This window comes from Penaeus chinensis, chromosome 9 (assembly GCF_019202785.1).
Source record: "Penaeus chinensis breed Huanghai No. 1 chromosome 9, ASM1920278v2, whole genome shotgun sequence".
NCBI lineage: Eukaryota > Metazoa > Arthropoda > Malacostraca > Decapoda > Penaeidae > Penaeus > Penaeus chinensis.
Genome location: NC_061827.1, coordinates 38,293,207 through 38,312,658, shown reverse-complemented (window position 1 = coordinate 38,312,658; position 19,452 = coordinate 38,293,207). Strand labels below are relative to the sequence as shown.

The 19,452-nt window shown below is 46.2% G+C and overlaps 2 protein-coding genes across 2 annotated transcripts; both read right to left on the bottom strand.

The window, feature by feature from the left end:
- Positions 1-15,786: 15,786 nt before the first annotated feature.
- LOC125028778 (protein SON-like) lies at positions 15,787-16,644 on the bottom strand (the record flags this gene model as incomplete). The annotated part of the gene is made up of 1 exon (XM_047618262.1): positions 15,787-16,644. A coding segment is annotated over one exon (723 nt), but the record flags the coding sequence as incomplete, so codon positions are not given.
- Positions 16,645-19,420, bottom strand: LOC125028777 (serine/arginine repetitive matrix protein 2-like). Its single transcript, XM_047618261.1, has 3 exons — positions 19,379-19,420; positions 17,551-18,624; positions 16,645-16,950 (listed from the first exon to the last, which is right to left on the bottom strand). Exons 1-3 carry the CDS (start codon positions 19,418-19,420, stop codon positions 16,645-16,647), a joined length of 1,422 nt encoding a protein of 473 aa, XP_047474217.1.
- Between the last annotated feature and the right edge of the window lie 32 nt (positions 19,421-19,452).

The following is a 19,452-nucleotide window of genomic DNA, read 5'->3' as shown; positions in this document are numbered from 1 at the left end:
TTTTTTTTTTCTCTCTCTTTAAAAAATCAACGTTCCTTTACATAACAGTCTAGGATATCAAGATGTGCTGTGTTACCTTGTTCAACCTTTAGAACCTTGTGATCCATCTGGCCATGTCTGCCATGCTGCAAATATTCCTCGCATTCTTGAGGATAAGTGGTAGGAAATGGGGGGGGGGGGGGGGCAGAGGGCACTCCGACATGGGAGTAGAGCCGACTCCAGGACTTTATGTCTGCAGTAAATTTTCCCTCTTCTATGCCCTACGTTGTTAAGGTCATCTCTTTTTCACTACACACATTAGCTTTAAATCTTTTAAGACTTTCATACAACACTGAAACAGGATTTGTGTAAGAAGACAACGTGGGTAGTTTAAGGATTTGTCAAGCTTCAACACTTACTAGAATCACAAAAAGGCAAAATTGTCTTTTACAATTTTTTACCTGAATCCAACCAACACTGGCTTACGATGTACCCATTCCCAAACGCTGCAGTACTACCGAAGACATCAGCCAACACAACTAAATTTTGTATGCCGTCATTCATCCAGTAACCTGCTAGATTCTACAGTTTCCACTTACTAGAACACATATAGCAAACCAATGGTTAATGGTTAATGGTTAAAAGCAAAATAAATGTGCTAGACATCTAAGGTCATGTAGCACTATAGTAAATGGTAGTGAAGGGTGGTTGAGTTAGTGATTAGTTGTCAAAGTTGGGCAAAGGAATTGACGAGTAAATGGGTTGCCACAAAGAGGACGAGAAGGAAGGAGGAACAGACGGGAGAGGGAGGAAAGGGGGAAAGGCAAAGGAGAAGACTCTGGGAAACCGCGATAGCGTGTACAACCAAAGCCTCTGTGGATCTGGGACCTCATCTTAAGGTTGGGTAAGGTAATATATAGAGGTTAGATCAAGTGAAGGATGTATATGCATTTGAGGGATGAAAACAGATTATTTAAGAATTTTGTAGAGATGGGGGTAGTAGAAGGACGGGGGCATGTGGAAGAGGGAGTAGTGTTGAGGAAGGTAGTGTTATGGGGAGGTGGACAATAAGGTTGTAAGGTAGTAATAAGGGAGGATGGGGTAGTTGATGAAGAAGGTTGTGGGGGTATAGTTGTTGAAGTTGAGCATGTTGGGAGTAGAAATGTCTCCTGGGGTGTTGATTAGGGTGGATACTGTACTAGTCGGCATTGAGGAGGGGGTATTAGTTGTAGTGTTCAGAGCCGTGGTCAAAGGAGAGCCTGGGGTCAGGGAATCGGGCGAGTTTGAATTGGTGGAGCTATTTGATGAAGAGGCAAGCCCCATTGCCTCTAATAATGGTATATGTTAATGATTAATGGTTAATGGTTATTCATTGTTGGACATGATAAGCCTGGAGCATGTTGGGGAGAGAAACGGTCCACCCCTCAGGGTCGCTTGAGGGGTAAGGGCTAGACAAGCAGGGGAATACCGTGCCCATGGCTCCCTCAGGCCGTTCATGACTGGCACAAAGTCAGCCTTTCATCCTTTCAGCACGGCTCTCACACCTTAGGAAGTGGATAGTAGAAGGGGTTGGTGAAGGGACAGAAACGAAAAAGTAGGAGGGGGAAAAAAAGACCATGCAAAATTTGTTGAGTCGAGGGCTGAGTCCCAAGGTTGGGGAGTTCCCCAGCATTGGGTCCCAGTCTCCGCCTCCTAAGCCCCCCCACGACAGCAACGGGGGGGGGGGGCATATAGCAAACCAAACTGGACCACTAAATCAAAGTTTTAAAGTTTCCTAGTAACAGTTATAGAACAAACCACAATTTGGAGTTTCACACAGATGCTACTCACAATCTGAATACTTTTCTTTCTGGACAGCATCAGCTTCAAACTTGCACTTGCACACTTGTTCCCCTTCCTTTTCCAAAACATGCATAAATTGTACCAACTTCATAATTTAACTTTTACCTAATTTTGTTTATAAACCTTGGTATTTTAATAAAGAAATACATTTTTGCCAACTGTTAATTTTACATTTCCATAAAAAAAATAAAAAAATCGTTCAATGTTTACATGATCAAGTTTCGGTACTTCATATGTGTTTTATAGATTTTTCTTAGTATGCACACCATACAAACTACCTGTGTTTCTTTCGTTGGGTTGGAGATAGCATAGCCCTACTATGCCTTCAGCTACCAAAAATACTCGGCTGGCGACTTCAGACCCAATACCTGCAGCCTTTCTCGTATTGACTTTGCTTATACTGCTTAGGGTTTTTAATTTTTTATTGATTGATTTATTTTTTAGTTATCATTTTTTGCCGGGTGTCTACCCATATTACTTCAGATCGATCAGCGGAGGCCCCATGCCTGTCACTGGTTGCTGTTCATCGGACCTTTCTTTATTGTGCAGCTGCACAATCTGAAATGACTGTTTTCCTCACAAAAACACGACACGTTGATGTGGCATAGCCCCAAGTAAATGTTATTCTTGAGGCTGACGATAGTGCAATCATCTTATTCACACTAAAATAAGGTTAAAGGATGGTTAATCACATAGGTTGAAGAGATAAAAAGTATATCCCATATTCTAAAAAAAAAAAAAAAACAAAAAAAAAAATGTAATTTTAAATCAATTACCACTGAAACTCAGTCTTTCGAAGTCTTGTCTAGTGTCAAATTGTTAACTAATGAGTCTTGTGCAACTGCATAGCATGGAGTCGGCACTGACTCACCTCAAACTGGTGTGGTCGAGTTTTGAAAGCCCGTTGACTTACTTGAAAACTGGCGCTTCGGGCCGTAGACTTTGGTAGTATCGGGCGTTTCTGTAGTTTTGTTTTCCAATTTTAAGCGGTTTCGTTATGTTATCAAAACTATTTCAGTCTGTTTTACCCCGTAATATCCGTGATATACTTCACGCCCTGCCCTGCTATCGGATCTATCAAATAAAGATTGTTGGCTGCATTTGGTACAATCGAAATCACTATATATCTACAGTCCGCATTTTTTCTTTTAGAAAATAGTATTTTTCTTAGAAAGAATTACCGAAGAAGAGAAGGAAAAGGAAAAGGGGGAGAAGAAAAGACCATTGCAAATTTCTCTGAGGCGTGGGCTGAACTGATCCCTTGCACCACGATTTTGTTTATTGTTGTAAGATGGTCTGCTCTCCCGTTCTGGCTGCCCATGCTGGAGGACTGATCGCTACCTGTCACTCGTCTTGTTTTGCTTTATTTTGTTTGATTTCCTCATTTTTTATTTGCTTTTATTGTTTTACTTTAGTGTCCCCTTTTCATCTGGTTTTCTGTAATCAACTTATTTTATAATTTAATTACGAGACAGTCTTGTAAACTTATTTTTATTGGCTTTTATTCCTTTTGGTATTCTAAATATTCCATAAACTTTTAAAGTCTCGGTTTTTACTTCGTTTTTATTTTTGAGCTTTAGGGGAAACGTTTCATACATTTCGTTTATTCGTTTTTTTTTAAGTACATAGCATTTGTCTTTCCAAAATGTTTATTTTTATGCTTTTCCATTTACTTTTACCCATTTGTATTCATGTGTTTTACGTACATTTATTTAAAGAAATTGTTTTTAAAAATGTTTTGCCTCTGACGTCACCGAGGCAATGTAAACAGAGGAGATTCGAACAATGAAGAGTTGGTCAAGACAGTCAGCGGGTCTTTTCCTTTAATTTCCCGGTGATAAAAACCGGCAGGGCCACGATATTTTCTGCGAACAACGAGAGGCGATCACGAAGATAATAAGCTAAGTACTGACGTACTTGACATTCTTTGCATAGGAGCTGGACGTGATCTTAAAAACATTTTTATTTAATAATTTTACTGTCATTTTTTAATAATGAACTTGGCTGGTATTCTTTCCTTTTTTACTTATAACTTTTAATCTCTCAAAGTAGGAAGTCTGAATGATCTTTTAGTTTTACTGTTCTTGTTTTGGCTTCACCAGACTCGGGTTTTAGGCTGCCGTATTTCATTTTTAGGTTTGGGAATTTCATTTTGGTTAATGTTACCGAGAGCGACGCACGGAGGTAGAGCAAAATGGACATTGCCATCTTGTAGATCATAAAAAATAGAGTAGGAATCTATACAACTAAATCTGCAGCGGCCTCATATTTCCCGGGAAATGACAAAAATAGGCTCTGCAGGGCACCTCTCTGAGGCTAAGTCCCCATCCATGTTTACCTTGCCAGGACCAAAACAAATGTGACGCGTAACGCCTTATTGCGATCTACGAAGTAGTCCATGTATTACTACGCGCTTGTGAAAACGATTATTTTGTAATTACCAGAGTCTGATTTTCCGATTTTAGTCTCTGAGAGGAAGCGTCGCTCTCGGTAACATTTACCATTTTACTTTTCATGCATTTTAGGATTTCTTTTTCTTGGTCAATTTGGAAAATTTTCCGCGCATTTCAACCAAGAGTACAGTAAAATAAATGTGTGGAATGGATACCTTGACGAAAAGTAAGACCCTTTTCATCTATGGCAAAAGGTGCGCAAATCTAAAATAAGGGAGATGCAGGACAGAGAAGACAGAAGTCCCCTTCCATGTTTACTTCGCGAAAAACAAAACAAATGTGACGCGTAACTCATTACTGCGATCCATCAAGTAGTCCATGTATTGCTACGCGCTTGTGAAAACGATTATTTTGTCATTACTAGCATCAGTTTTCCCGAATTCATGTATGTTATGCATTCTTCTAGTTTTATTATACTTATTTTCCGTCTTTTGGTAATTATTGACGCTATCTGAACAATAACCTTGTGCGCATGCGTGTGTTCACCGGGAGATTTGACAGCTCGTCCGACGGCCATTCAGTGAGAAACGCTGGTGAGAAATGTTTCGTTGTATGTGCTGCGTCGACTCAGTGTCATTTTTAAAGTCATATTGTGGATATACAGGACAAATGGACATTATTCTCAATCAAAGCTTAATATTGTAGCCCAACAAGTGCCCCAAATGCCGAAAAAAGTGATTAGAAACCAAGCAATTCTGACCATTGACGGAAGCGCAGAAAAGTTCGATCTTTCGCTATATATAGGTTTGTGGTTTAACCCTGGGGCTAGGCGTATATACTACTAAGGGGGTCCAGGGGGCCTAGCCCCCTGGCTAGGCGTACATATCACCACGGGGGTCCAGGGGGCAAAGCCCCCTGACTAGGCGCATTTAATACCACGGGGGTCCAGGAATATATAGATCGTAGTGTATAAATCCCACAGGGTTAGGTTAGGTTGGTTTATTGGTTAGGACGCATTTTACGATTACCACAGGGGATCTGGATCATGTGAAATCTCGTAGATTTTTTGCTTTGGTTCCCGTAGAGTTTTTCGAAAATTGGCGCGTCGGTCCGTTGACTTTTAAAGGTGGCGGCAATGTCCGTAGAGTTTCATTTGCATTTCTGTTCTCTATTTGGCTTATTTAAGCCTGTTGTACCCCGAAATTACCCTGATCTACTTCATGCCCTCCCCTGCTATCGGGACTTATCAAATCACATCAAGATTGTCGGCTGGATAATCCGACGGAGATTATCATCAGATTCGTTCTCATCACACGAGAACAAATCTGATGATATAAATATTGTAAGGGAAGACCCGATTGTCATAGTCGGAAAATTAACCTGACATTCTTTGCTTAGGAGCTGGACGTGATCTTAAGAACATTTTTATTGAATAATTTTACTGTAATTATTAAATAATGAACTTGGCTGGTATTCTTTCCTTTTTTACTTATAACTTTTAATCTCTCATAGTAGGAAGACTGAGTGATCTTTTAGTTTTACTGTTCTTGTTTTGGCTTCACCAGACTCGGGTTTTAGGCTGCCGTATTTCATTTTTAAGTTTGGCGACAGATTTGCTGGTTTGTCTTTGTGTTATTGGTAAGGCCCTCAGCCAGACTGTCCACTTTGGAAGTCTTTTCCTTTAGTTTTCATATGCGGCAGTATTAGATATTTTACTTGCCTTCAGCATATTCTTTTACTTTTCGTGCATTTTAGGATTTCTTTTTCTTGGTCAATTTTAGTATTTTATGATTAGGCTGAACATCAGAAAGAGATTGTCACGCTGGAACAAACCCATATCAACTATTTGAATTCCTCCCCACGCTACCGTTTAAGGGAATTCGAATGAACAGGGGTTAACCAGGTCCTTTGCACCTGTATCCCTCGCCAGCATCAAGGGAGGGCTGATGACTTAATGAACTGGGACGGGACCCCTGAGTTCACGGAGATCACACTACAATGGCGTTTTTGGTGGCTTTTTGCTGTGGGATGTTCCAATGAATGAGCTAACGCTCTTGATTAATCACTTTCTGATGTTGACACGCTCATACCCCTTATTAAGAAATATATAAAACCAGACAGTGTGATATACAGTGATGGATGGGCTGCCTACCGTAACCTACAACACCATGGTTACAAACATCTGAGTATTAATCATTCTGAGAACTTTGTAGACCTAGACCCACAAATACACACACAAACTATTGAAAGGTTGTGGAGGGACGTTAAAGAATGGGTCAAGCGGCCAGGTATTAGGGCCGAGTATATAACGCAATAACTGACCCGCTATTTATTCATCAAATTTCATGAAAAAGAATTGATTCATTCATTTTTTTCACAAGCGGCAGAATTATACGAAAGAAAGAATTCTTCCGTCACCTGCCCCCCCCCCCCCCCAGCCCCTCCGGATGATAGTTCTTCAGAGAGCGTTTAAAATCGGGAAAGAGGTCACACTTACCTGATTGCTTGTATGCATATGGTAAAATAAAACCTAATACAAAGCAAATACCTTTTTTCGCGCACGTAAAGACATATTTCTTCTGAAATACCGATAATAAATTATTAATGTCTGAAACAGTAAGACAAGGACACCATGTATAACGACCAATTATTGACAACTTAGCGATTATGCGGTGTTACAGACTGAGAAAATCTAGCCAATGAAAACTTCAGGCAATGACGTCAGAGTTTTCTGACCAATCAAAAACCGTTTTTTTCGGAAAGCCCTGCCCTCGCCCATGGAAAACGTTCAGTGTGTATCTGTCCGGTGGCTAAGAAACTGTACGTGTGAAAACAATTTTTAGAAGCCGGCAGAAATGTTTACAAATTGCGAAATACACGTCTAACTGGAAATATTGCTACGCTGAGGACGTGTTATTGTAAAGCGTAATAACGAAGGCGGGACGATATAAGGTTAGTAAAATTTAAGTAACGTTTAATGAGAACCGGCGAAATCTACATAGTTATTGCACGAAGTACATTTCAAGTAATAAGCCAACTAATGTAATAAAAAATGCATACTTTTAATAGGATAATAATACATGCAATATTAAAGCTTTCATATTTCCGCGGGACGAGCAATAAGGTTTAGCTGCGCGGCCTGAAGTCTCGCCACGGACTCCGAAGTATTTTCGGCTCAGGCAAAGGTAAATAAGTTCCATCTTACATTTTAAGACAAGTATAAGTATTGAACGGTTACCATATTTGACGACAATCATCACTAAAGTTTGCAAGGTCTGTTACTAAAATGTGTTAAGTTTTTTGTTTGAGAATAAAATTCACGGAGCCGTTGCGGCACGGTCTCCGTGCGCGACACGTAACTGTCAATAGCGCTTTTTTTTGTTTGTTTGCTTTGTATTTATTAACGCAGTCAATCAAAATACCGTTGTATTTGAGGAACTATTAATGAAGCTTGTGTATGAATTTGAAACGGTCATCTGGAAACTTTCGAAACGCATTTTCATATTAAAAAAGTTGATTGTGCCCAAACATGGTTTGATTCATTTGTATTGTGCGTCAATCAGGCAAAAATTAATCCCGAATTTAACCGGCGAATTGTATACCGTAATTAAGTTAAGTAAGTTTATTTACCACCCTGGCTATCTGCAATCATAATTACAGGTTTATATACATCTGACACAGTACAGTAGTCTGTGACTACTGTAATTGTACATGGTAATATAGAAACATGTCATACATCATACAAAAATAATACGTTGATATGATCTTGCCGTGTTTACATAACACTGTTTTTTTTGTTTTGTTTGTTTGTTTACGGCAGTTTTACATAGTAAATTTAGGATATAATACGAGTATATCTTCCAATGTATCAGATGAAATGAAATATTCACATAGTTCTCTATACCTCATGTTAGGTGGTCTGAAAGGCTGTATCACATGACATTCCGAGATATAATGCTCAAGCGTTCGCTTGTTTTCTTCGTTACACAGTCTACATTTAGTTTCATCTGCACTTCTTGCACCGTGCAGTTGCCAATACATGCTGTAACCTAAACGTATTTTGGCAATAACCACGTCACATTGTCTGGTTTGACTTCGGTGCCACCCATAGGAGGGCTTGCTATCTCTATACTGATCGTAGTGCCTTATGGTACAGCTTTCAGGCCTTTGAGTGTTTGTCAGATCTACTAGTTCTTCCTTATGAGAACTTTTCAATATATGTGCAACCCTAGCAAGAGGCATCCCAAGATCTATGTTAACAGTATTTTTGCTACAGGCTTCCTTTGCCAATTTGTCGACGTGGTCGTGCTTGCTTATGCCAACATGAGATATACCGTAATTGCATAGATGAAACATGGCTTCTACCCCCGTAGAGTTTCAGCAAACCCAATTTTAAGTTATTTTAGTGTTTTTCCACTGTTTTTCTGTGTGTAAATCATGCTAGTCCCCCCCCCCCCCCCTTAAAACAGTGCGAAGCCGAATCTTACACATTTTATCAACTTTGCCGTCGGGGAATACAAGTTCCGTTACTCATCAACGAGTCAAATGCGACGGAAAGCAACAGCATAACAGCGTTAAACTACGAGGGGAGGCTGGTTGAAACTTAAAATTTACCAACATTTTTATGTCATGCATGTTTTAAGTAGTCGTTGGTGAGACACTTATTTCTCTTTTACTGTTTGTGTTTTATGTTCTGCTGCTTTTTCTCTTTTACAGATTTTCAGGGTATTTAGCTTTACTTTTGTAGTTTTTAGAGCTTGGCCTTTTTCTTCCAGCTTTTACCTTTTCTCTTTCAGCGTTAGATTTTTTTATTGCTAACTGCCAGCTCGCCTAGTTAGTTTTACTGTGGCCCACTTAGTGTAGGATGTTTTCACTTTTTCTGTATTAACCCTTTTTATCCCCAGCCAGTTCAGTTTTACGGTGCAGTGTCGTTGCTTTGTGCAGTAGCTTTCGTACATGAACAGTGATTTCACCGTAGACCTTTGTGCTCGTTAACTTTGTGTGTTTTTGTTTTGCTGCCAGCAGTATTTTGTATTTGTTGCGCCGTGTGCATTGAGTGATTTTAGTATTCGCTTGCTGTGTTCCTGCCATGCCGAATAGCAGGGAGAGACAGGAGCGATACCAGAGACTCCAGCAACGTCGGAATATCCGGATGAGAAGCCAGCCGACACCACGTCGCCTACCGGGTGTGTCCAACCCGGACGTACGTGAGGCGGTGCAGATGATGGTCACAGAGGTAACCATGTTTGACCAGATCATGGAGAAAATCAACTCCCTAGTCACTGAAGTACGGGAGTACAAGGAACAAAATGATGCCCGGTTGCAACGCCATGAAGAGGCTCTTAGACACCACATGCAGGTTGATAGTCAACTAGATGCAGAGCAGCCAGCAGACCGTAACCTTCATCAGTCACAGGAGGGTGAACTACAACAAGAGGTCCAGATTCAGCAACTCCGTCGCCAGCTTGAGGAATGCAACAAGCAGTTGGATGAGGCCCGCCAACAACTACAGGGATCAAGCGTTGTAACTACGTCCATGGAACCCGCCCAAGACCAAGAAATTAAGCAGCTTCGTCGTCAGCTTGAGGTACGAAACAGGGAGCTGATAGAGGCTCGCCAACAACTACAGGGGTCAGTCGTTGCACCTACATCCTCGGAACGTAGCCGAGACCAAGAAATTCAGCAACTTCGTCGCCAACTCCAACATGATCAGGAGCTAGCTGATTTCCGCCAATTTGCCCCCATAGTGCAAAATACTGTGGCTCAGTGTCAAGAGCACCATCATCAGTCTTCTGATGATGCCGCTCTCCTCCTAGGCCTCTTCCTCGGAGCCACCCCCACACCCCAGTACTAGAGCAGCAACGTTATCCAATACAGCAGGACACACATGACCCACCATTACCTTTGCCGCAGCAGTTCCAGCGCAGTTCTTCACCTCAGCGTCACCCCTCGTCTCAGACACCAGCTTGCCTTTTTGAGAGGCCTCACAGCCTCTCAAAAAGAACCAAGCAATAGAAAGTTGGATTCGTACAATCGAGAACATCGTGAAGCCAGCCACATCAGAGATGTTCATTCAGGCAGCCCGAGCTAACTGCAGAGGTCCTGCTGAATTGATTATCAACTCCCCTCTTTTCGACTCCAACACAGAGTGGGACACATTTAAAGCAGCTCTCCGAAGTAAGTTCCGAGGTACCTACACCTCCTCGGATTTCTACAAGGTTCTATATTACATCCGCATGACACCAAGCCAGGCACCAATGGACTTCTTTTTGCAGTTAGAAGGGCATGTTTACCAGGGATACAGGGATCACTGGGAGGCAATTGGTGACCCTTCTGAACTAGTGAAGAGGATCTTCCTGAGTGGCATCCCGACATGGCTCCAGGACTTCCTCTCTGTAAAAGAAGATGGCAGCCCAACCCAGATAGCAGAAACAGCACAGCGTATCTGGAATTCACGCAATGGCATCAGGCATAGTGATGTTCTTCTAAACAGAAGAGAATCCCTACCACCCCAACCGCCCTCCACGGGGTCGGGATTTGTATGCAATGCCAGTAGCTGCTGAGCGTTCCAGCCTTTCACCCCATCGCCAATCACCGGTCCAGGAGAGGTGGTGTGAGCACCATCAGGTAAGGACCCACAATACATCTGAGTGCAGAGCCCGGGCTGAGATCCTTGATCCACAATCTCCATGACGATGATGCTACCATTGCAGGGGTCCGGGTCATTTGGTGAGAGATTGCCCCTTTCGTGAACGCCAGGGTGACCGAGCTCCTGGGACCACTGGCAGGTTCGATCCAAGGAGCACCTCACATGGAGAGGACACTTATCAAGAAGGAAACAGGGCCTATCGGACGGCCAGTTGTGGCACTCAATGCTAATGGATTCACAGCCCTATGCTTTCTTGATACAGGCTCAGAATTAACAATTGTCAAACCCCAAGCCCTCATGACCACCTGCACAGGAGGGTTACTACCAGTATTCTATGAGGCGTGTCTGGCCAACCAATTGACGCCCTGAGTGAAGTAACCCTTGTTTTCCACCTTAACTCAGACTTGGAAATACGCCATACTGTCACTGAGTGTGATGTAAGGTTTCCTAGAGACATCCTCTTGGGGATAGACTTTTTACGAAGAACCACCTTCAGCCTGTCCTCTAACTCCCAGGATGACTGTGCCAGCCTGACTTTAGAAGGCCAGAAGTTTTTAGTAAATTACACTGACACTCAATCCCTACAGCTGAAAATGCTGAAGTAAGCTGCTCTTCAACTCCTCACTTATCAGCACCTGACACTTCTGCTGTGCACCTTTACCAAACAACAGAGCTCCCACCACACAGTGGGCGATTCTTGGAATGTGTAGTGGCAAGGTCTGCTCCTAATGATGGGGACATACTGTTTACACCTCAGGTATCAGCTGTGTGCATTTCACCTTGTGCACTACTTACTGTATCTGGACGTCGATGCCCTGTGTGGGAACATGCTTGGGGATGGTAGCTGCAGTCGAGGCTGTCTTTACGGCAGAGACCATATCCTCCGAGCCTTCCAACACTATCAATCCCTGCAACCCTGCATGTCCTGATTTGCCTGATGACCACATAGATGAGGATTTCCAGTGGGAGGAAGACCAGTTTGACAGAACCTTTGGGGTAGAGGATTTTGGGTATGGTAGTATTGTCACTTATATCACTGATGATCTGCCCCCATCACAAGCCCTTGCTGCGATTGAAGCTGCCAATATTCCAGATTACCCATCGCCCTTGGATACTGAATACCAGATGCCCGACCTGGGGCACTTGGAAGACGATCAGCGCAAGGAGTTGCCGAGTCTCTTGTGTAGCTACAGTGTCCTTTTTGATGGAGGTGACGATGCTGTGGGCCATATCCCAGGCATACAGCACAGGATTGACACAGGTCAAGCAACACCTGTATGTACCCGCCAGTGGCGTCTCCCGCAGGCAACTCGCCAAACTATCCGCAAGCAGTGTGACGCCATGCTCAAGAATGGTGTCATTGAGTCCTCAACTTCACCATGGTTGAGCCCTGTTGTCCTGGTGAAAAAGAAAGATAGTTTACTTCGGTTCTGTGTGGATTATAGGAACCTGAATGCAGTAACAACAGCTGATACATTCCCTTTGCCAAGGATTGATGAGCTTCTCGATAAATTAGGCCCATCTGACACGTTTGCCACTCTGGATGCAAGGACAGCATATTGGAGTGTCGAGGTTCATCCCGAGGACCGCCCCAAGACGGCATTTAGTGATGGATATCAGCTTTTTCAGTTCCGGCGACTACCTTTTGGCCTTAGTACTGCACCTACAACTTTCCAGAGGACAATGAATATTGTATTGTCATCTGTCCTGGGACACTACACCTAAGCATATTTGGATGATGTGGTTGTTTATTCTAGGGATTTCTTGCAGCATTTGAAGGATCTAGAAGAGACCCTGAGGCTACTGGCAGCAGCTGGGTTGAAGCTGAATATCGAAAAGTGCAAGTTTGCTGCAACCACAATAGATTATTTGGGATTCACCATATCTCCCGAAGGTATGTCGCCTGACCGAGAGAAGGTTGCAGCTATTTTAGCAACACCTGCACCCAGATCCATCAAAGAAGGTCGGCGATTTTTGGGTGCAACAGGCTTTTTCAGGAGGGTTATGCAACCAGTGCAGCTCCATTCCACCTCCTCTTGAAAAAAGGCCAGAGTTGGAAGTGGGATAAAGACCAACAACAGGCATTTGACGAACTAAAAGGACGTCTAGCATCGGCTCCAGTTCTTCGACAGCCAGACTTCACACAACCATTTGAGCTACACACAGATGCAAGTAGTGTTGCCTTGGGAGCAGCTTTAATTCAGCGAGATCACGACGGTGCACCACATGCTATTGCTTACTACAGTAGGAAGCTGCGAGACCCAGACACTCGTTACCCAGCCATTGACTGTGAGGCACTAGCAGTTGTTGAGGGTGTTAGGGTCTTTGATTCCTAATTATATGGATGCAAGTTCATCATTTACACAGACCATTGCCCTCTTATATACATCTTTAAACATCGGACGAAATTACCGCGGATGATCAGATACGCCCATGATCTGTCCTATTATGATTTTGAGATCAGGTACAAGGAAGGTCGTACAAGCTACGTTCCAGACTTGCTATCACGACATATTGCTGCTGTTGATGTTCGGCAGCTGTCATCTCAAGAGCTTGCCCTTGAGCAAAGACAGGATCCTACACTTCAAGATCTCCTATCCTATCTGAGTGATGGCACTGTACCGAAGAGAAAGTGTCCCATCTCCCTCTCAGACTTCGAAATGAAAGATGGGGTTCTGTACCGACTGCTGCACCTGCCAGATAAAATTGTGTACCAGCTGTGTGTTCCGGAAACGCTGCAAGACTCGGCATTGAAAGCAGCTCATACACCACCTCTAGCAATGCATCCTGGTATTCATAGGACATATGAGAATCTACTTAACATGTTCTATTGGCCCAACATGTTACGTGATGTACGCCATTATGTGGAACATTGTCTTATTTGCCAGCAGTCAAGAGGTACTGCCCAACGTGTTCCAATGGCCGACACACCTCTAGCTCTTTATCCATTGGAACGAGTATCATTAGACATTCTTGACCTGTGCCAGGCCCCTATAAGATGGGCATTGACTGTCCTAGATCAACATTCTCGGTTTATTCAGATCTTCCCTCTCCGTGATATAACAACTTCCAGGGTACACCAGGCCTTCCTTGACCACTGGATAACGTACTTTGGCCCATCTCTGTTATCCAGACTGATAACGGCCGGCAGTTCATTTCCAATCTGTTTGCTGAACTAGTGGATTTGTTACGTGTTTCACACCACTTTACCATCCGCTATCACCCCCAGGCTAATGGACTTGTGGAACGTACAAACCGTGTTGTCAAGGCAGCTCTACGATCAGTAGTAGGAGATCGACCTAGGGACTGGCACAATTATGTACCTGAACTGCGACTCGCCATTAATTCTGCGATACATCGTATAACAGGGGAGCAACCTCTCTACCTCCTCACAGGAAGGCATGCATACTTTCCTGTAGGCCTCTCAAATGATGCAGTCTTTGGCGATAACAGTGCATTCCAAGATAGGCTTAAGACTGCTCGTCGTGCAGCTGTAATGGCATCCAGAGCGGCCCATGAAGTTAATGAAATAGCGGACAATAAGCGAGCCAAGGGGTCCTTTGTTTCTGAGGAAGGAAACCTTGTTTGGTACAAGGAGATGGTGCCACGTCCACTGGGCCCTAAATGGCTAGGGCCTGCTCGGATTTCTAAAAGATTTGGCCCAGTCTCTTTCGAGGTACAGCATCTGGACTCCGGCAAGGTTATGCGGGGTCACCTTAATCACTTACGTCCTTATTGCCCACCGCAAGAGTTGTCATACCCTGATGACAGTATTGTTCCAGAGGAAGAAGGCGTCCAATCTGCATCTGATGACCCTTGTGTGGCTATCCTCACAAGCTGTGTGCGTGAATTCACAACTCGGGAGCCAGCTACTTCCAATGAAGACGAAGACATATAGGGACTTTGGTCCAGTACGCCTAGGCTATGTGCCATGCTGGATCAAGGATTACTGTTAGCTGTGTGCTAGGGACCTTGGATCGGTGCGCTTAGGCTTTGTGCCATGCCGACCAAGGATTGCTGTTAGATTGACTTACTAGGGAGCTTGGTTCCAATGCGCTCTTGTCTGTGTGCCACACTGGTTCAAGCATTGCTGTTAGATCGACTTACTAGGGAGCTTGGTTTCAGTGCGCTCTTGGCTGTGTGCCACACTGGTTCAAGCATTGCTGTTAGCTTGTTGTAGGGACTCTACTGTCAGTGAGCCCTTGGCTGTGTGCCACACTGCAGTGGAGATTGCTGTTCATCTTTTGGTTTCACTGCACGACCTCTATGGGGGAGGTATCGAGACCGTCCATCTGCTTCCTGATGTAAGAGACTGATCTGTTGGTGCTACTGCATGATTCCTTGTCTTGGAAGTGACAAGTCTGCCGAGATGCTTCCGAATGCTCCTGTTTCATTTATTGCTTATGGTGATGGGATTTTTATTTAATATTACTGTTCTTTTATGATCACCTGTCAGACCTATGTCCGCTCCTTTGTGCTTGTCAGGACTCAGGCTTGCTGCTTCGACCCAGAGCAGGGAAGGAATTCTGTAAGGTGGTCTGCTCTCTCGTTCTCGCTGCCCATGCTTTCCCCTTTTCATCTTACCCTGTCGATTTACATCGATTCCATAATTACCTCTTGTTGCATGACTTCCCAGACAGGAGGCGATCGAGACAGCTCCCTCTTGGCCGGCGATCGAGACAGCTCCCTCTTGGCCGGCGATCGAGACAGCTCCCTCTTGGCCGGCGATCGAGACAGCTCCCTCTTAGCCGACGATCGAGACCGCTCCCTCTTGGCCGACGATCGAGATCGCTCCCTCTTGGCCGACGATCGAGACCGCTCCCTCTTGGCCGACGATCGAGACCGCTCCCTCTTGGCCGACGACGATCGAGACCGCTCCCTTTTGGCCGACGACGCTCGAGACAGCTCCTTCTTGACCAGCGATCGAGACAGCTCCTTCTTAGCCGACGATCGAGACAGCTCCTTCTTAGCCGACGATCGAGACAGCTCCTTCTTAGCCGACGATCGAGACAGCTCCTTCTTAGCCGACGATCGAGACAGCTCCTTCTTAGCCGACGATCAAGACAGCTCCTTATTAGCCGACGATCGAGACAGCTCCTTCTTAGCCGACGATCGAGACAGCTCCTTCTTAGCCGACGATCGAGACAGCTCCTTCTTAGCCAACGATCGAGACAGCTCCTTCTTAGCCGACGATCGAGACAGCTCCTTCTTAGCCGGCGATCGAGACATCTTCTTAGCCGACGATCGAGACAGCTCCTTAGCCGACGATCGAGACCGCTCCTTCTTGGCCGGCGATCGAGACCGCTCCTTCTTAGCCGGCGATCGAGACAGCTCCTTCTTAGCCGACGATCGAGACAGCTCCTTCTTAGCCGACGATCGAGACCGCTCCTTCTTAGCCGACGATCGAGACCGCTCCTTCTTAGCCGACGATCGAGACAGCTCCTTTTTGGCCGACGATCGAGACAGCTCCTTTTTGGCCGACGATCGAGACCGCTCCTTTTTGGCCGACGATCGAGACCGCTCCTTTTTGGCCGACGATCGAGACAGCTCCCTCTTGGCCAGCGATCGAGACCGCTCCTTTTTGGCCGACGATCGAGACCGCTCCTTCTTAGCCGACGATCGAGACCGCTCCTTCTTAGCCGGCGATCGAGACAGCTCCTTCTTAGCCGACGATCGAGACCGCTCCTTTTTGGCCGACGACCGAGACAGCTCCTTTTTGGCCGACGATCGAGACAGCTCCTTTTTGGCCGACGATCGAGACAAATCCTTTTTGGCCGACGATCAAGACAGCTCCCTCTTGGCCAGCGATCGAGACCGCTCCTTTTTAGCCGACGATCGAGACCGCTCCTTCTTAGCCGACGATCGAGACAGCTTCTTCTTAGCCGACGATCGAGACCGCTCCTTCTTAGCCGGCGATCGAGACCGCTCCTTCTTAGCCGACGATCGAGACAGCTCCTTCTTAGCCGACGATCGAGACCGCTCCTTTTTGGCCGACGATCGAGACCGCTCCTTCTTACCCGACGATCGAGACCGCTCCTTTTTGGCCGACGATCGAGACAGCTCCTTTTTGGCCGACGATCGAGACCGCTCCTTTTTTTTATGCCGACGATCGAGACCGCTCCTTTTTGGCCGACGATCGAGACAGCTCCTTCTTAGCCGACGATCGAGACCGCTCCTTTTTGGCCGACGATCGAGACAGCTCCCTCTTGGCTGACGATCGAGACAGCTCCTTCTTAGCCGACGACGATCGAGACGCTCCTCTTGCCGACGATCGAGACGTCCTCTTGCCGACGATCGAGACCGCTCCTCTTACGACGATCGAGACCCCCCCCTTGGCCGCGATCGAGACCGCTCCTTTAGCCGACGATCGAGACCGCTCCTCTTGGCCGACGACGACCGACACGCACGCTCTTCTTGGCCGACGATCGAGACAGCTCCTTTTAGCCGACGATCGAGACAGCTCCTTCTTGGCCGACGATCAGAGCAGCATCCTTTTTGCCGACGATCGAGACAGCTCCTCTTGGCCGCGATCGAGACCGCTCCTTTTTAGCCGACGATCGAGACCCTCCTTCTTAGCCGACGATCGAGACAGCTCTTTTAGCCGACGATCGAGACCGCTCCTTCTTAGCCGGCGATCGAGACCGCTCCTTCTTAGCCGACGATCGAGACAGCTCCTTCTTAGCCGACGATCGAGACCAGCTCCTTCTTAGCCGACGATCGAGACCTCCTTCTTAGCCGCGACGATCGAGACCGCTCCTTCTTAGCCGACGATCGAGACAGCTCCTTTTTGGCCGACGATCGACCCCTTTGGGCTGACGATCGAGACAGCTCCTTTTGGCCGACGATCGAGACAAATCCTTTTGGCCGACGATCAAGACAGCTCCCTCTTGGACAGCGATCGAGACCGCTCCTTTTTAGCCGACGATCGAGACCGCTCCTTCTTAGGCCGACGATCGAGACAGCTTCTCTTAGCCGACGATCGAGATCGCTCCTTCTTAGCCGGCGATCGAGACCGCTCCTTCTTAGCCGACGATCGAGACAGCTCCTTCTTAGCCGACGATCGAGACCGCTCCTTTTGGCCGACGATCGAGACCGCTCCTTCTTACCCGACGATCGAGACCGCTCCTTTTTGGCCGACGACGATCGAGACCGCTCCCTCTTGGCCGACGACGATCGAGTCCGCTCCCTCTTGGCCGACGACGATTGAGACCGCTCCCTCTTGGCCGACGACGATCGAGACCGCTCCCTCTTGGCCGACGACGATCGAGACCGCTCTTTCTTGACCGGCGATCGAGACCGCTCCTTCTTAGCCGACGATCGAGACAGCTCCTTCTTAGCCGACGATCGAGACCGCTCCTTCTTAGCCGACGATCGAGACAGCTCCTTCTTAGCCGACGATCGAGACAGCTCCTTCTTAGCCGACGATCGAGACAGCTCCTTCTTAGCCGACGATCGAGACAGCTCCTTCTTAGCCGACGATCGAGACCGCTCCTTTTTGGCCGACGATCGAGACAGCTCCTTCTTAGCCGACGATCGAGACAGCTCCTTTTTGGCCGACGATCGAGACAGCTCCTTCTTAGCCGACGATCGAGACCGCTCCTTTGTGGCCGACGATCGAGACCGCTCCTTTTTGGCCGACGATCGAGACAGTTCCTTCTTAGCCGACGATCGAGACCGCTCCTTCTTAGCCGACGATCGAGACCGCTCCTTTTTGGCCGACGATCGAGACAGCTCCCTCTTGGCTGACGATCGAGACAGCTCCTACTTAGCCGACGACGATCGAGATCGTTCCCTCTTGGCCGACGACGATCGAGACCGCTCCCTCTTGGCCGACGACGATCGAGACCGCTCCCTCTTGGCCGACGACGATCGAGACCGCTCCCTCTTGGCCGACGACGATCGAGACCGCTCCCTCTTGGCCGGAAAATTAAAATTAAAACTTTTCCTGCCAATTTATTAAAAATTAAAACTTTTCCTGCCAATTTATCGTGCTGTGTTACTCTACCGTTAACTCTGAATTATAGTATTTTGTCATTTAAATATTCTACTACAGATTCTCACCTCTCTCTCCTCTCTATCTATCTGTCTATCTATCCCCTTCTCTCTCTCTGTCTTTTCATTTCCCTCTGCCTCTCTCTTTCTCTCACTCTCTCTCATTCTCAATCTCACTCTCTATCTTTTCTTCTCTCTTTCTCTTGCTTTCCCTCTGCTACTCTCTTCCCCCCCCCCCCCTCTCTCTCTCTCTCTCTCTCCTCTACTGCTCTCTCTCTCTCTCTCTCCCTCTATCATTCTCTCTCTCTCACTTATCTCTCACCTTCTGTGTATGTGTCTGTATCTGTGCATGTCGGTGACTATACACACATGCATATATATATGTGCGCATATCCAAAACCATCCTCATGCACCCTCATTCACCCACTCCCCATCCCCCCAGGTGGCACATTGCCATGCAGGAGGACGGGCCCACCTCCCCTACCTCCCCCCCCAAAGGCATGACCTCCGCCCCAGGACCCACCCAGGAGGAGTACGACGTCCTGACCATGATTGTCTTCGTCATAGCCGGCTTGAGTTTCTTCTTCAAGAAAAATA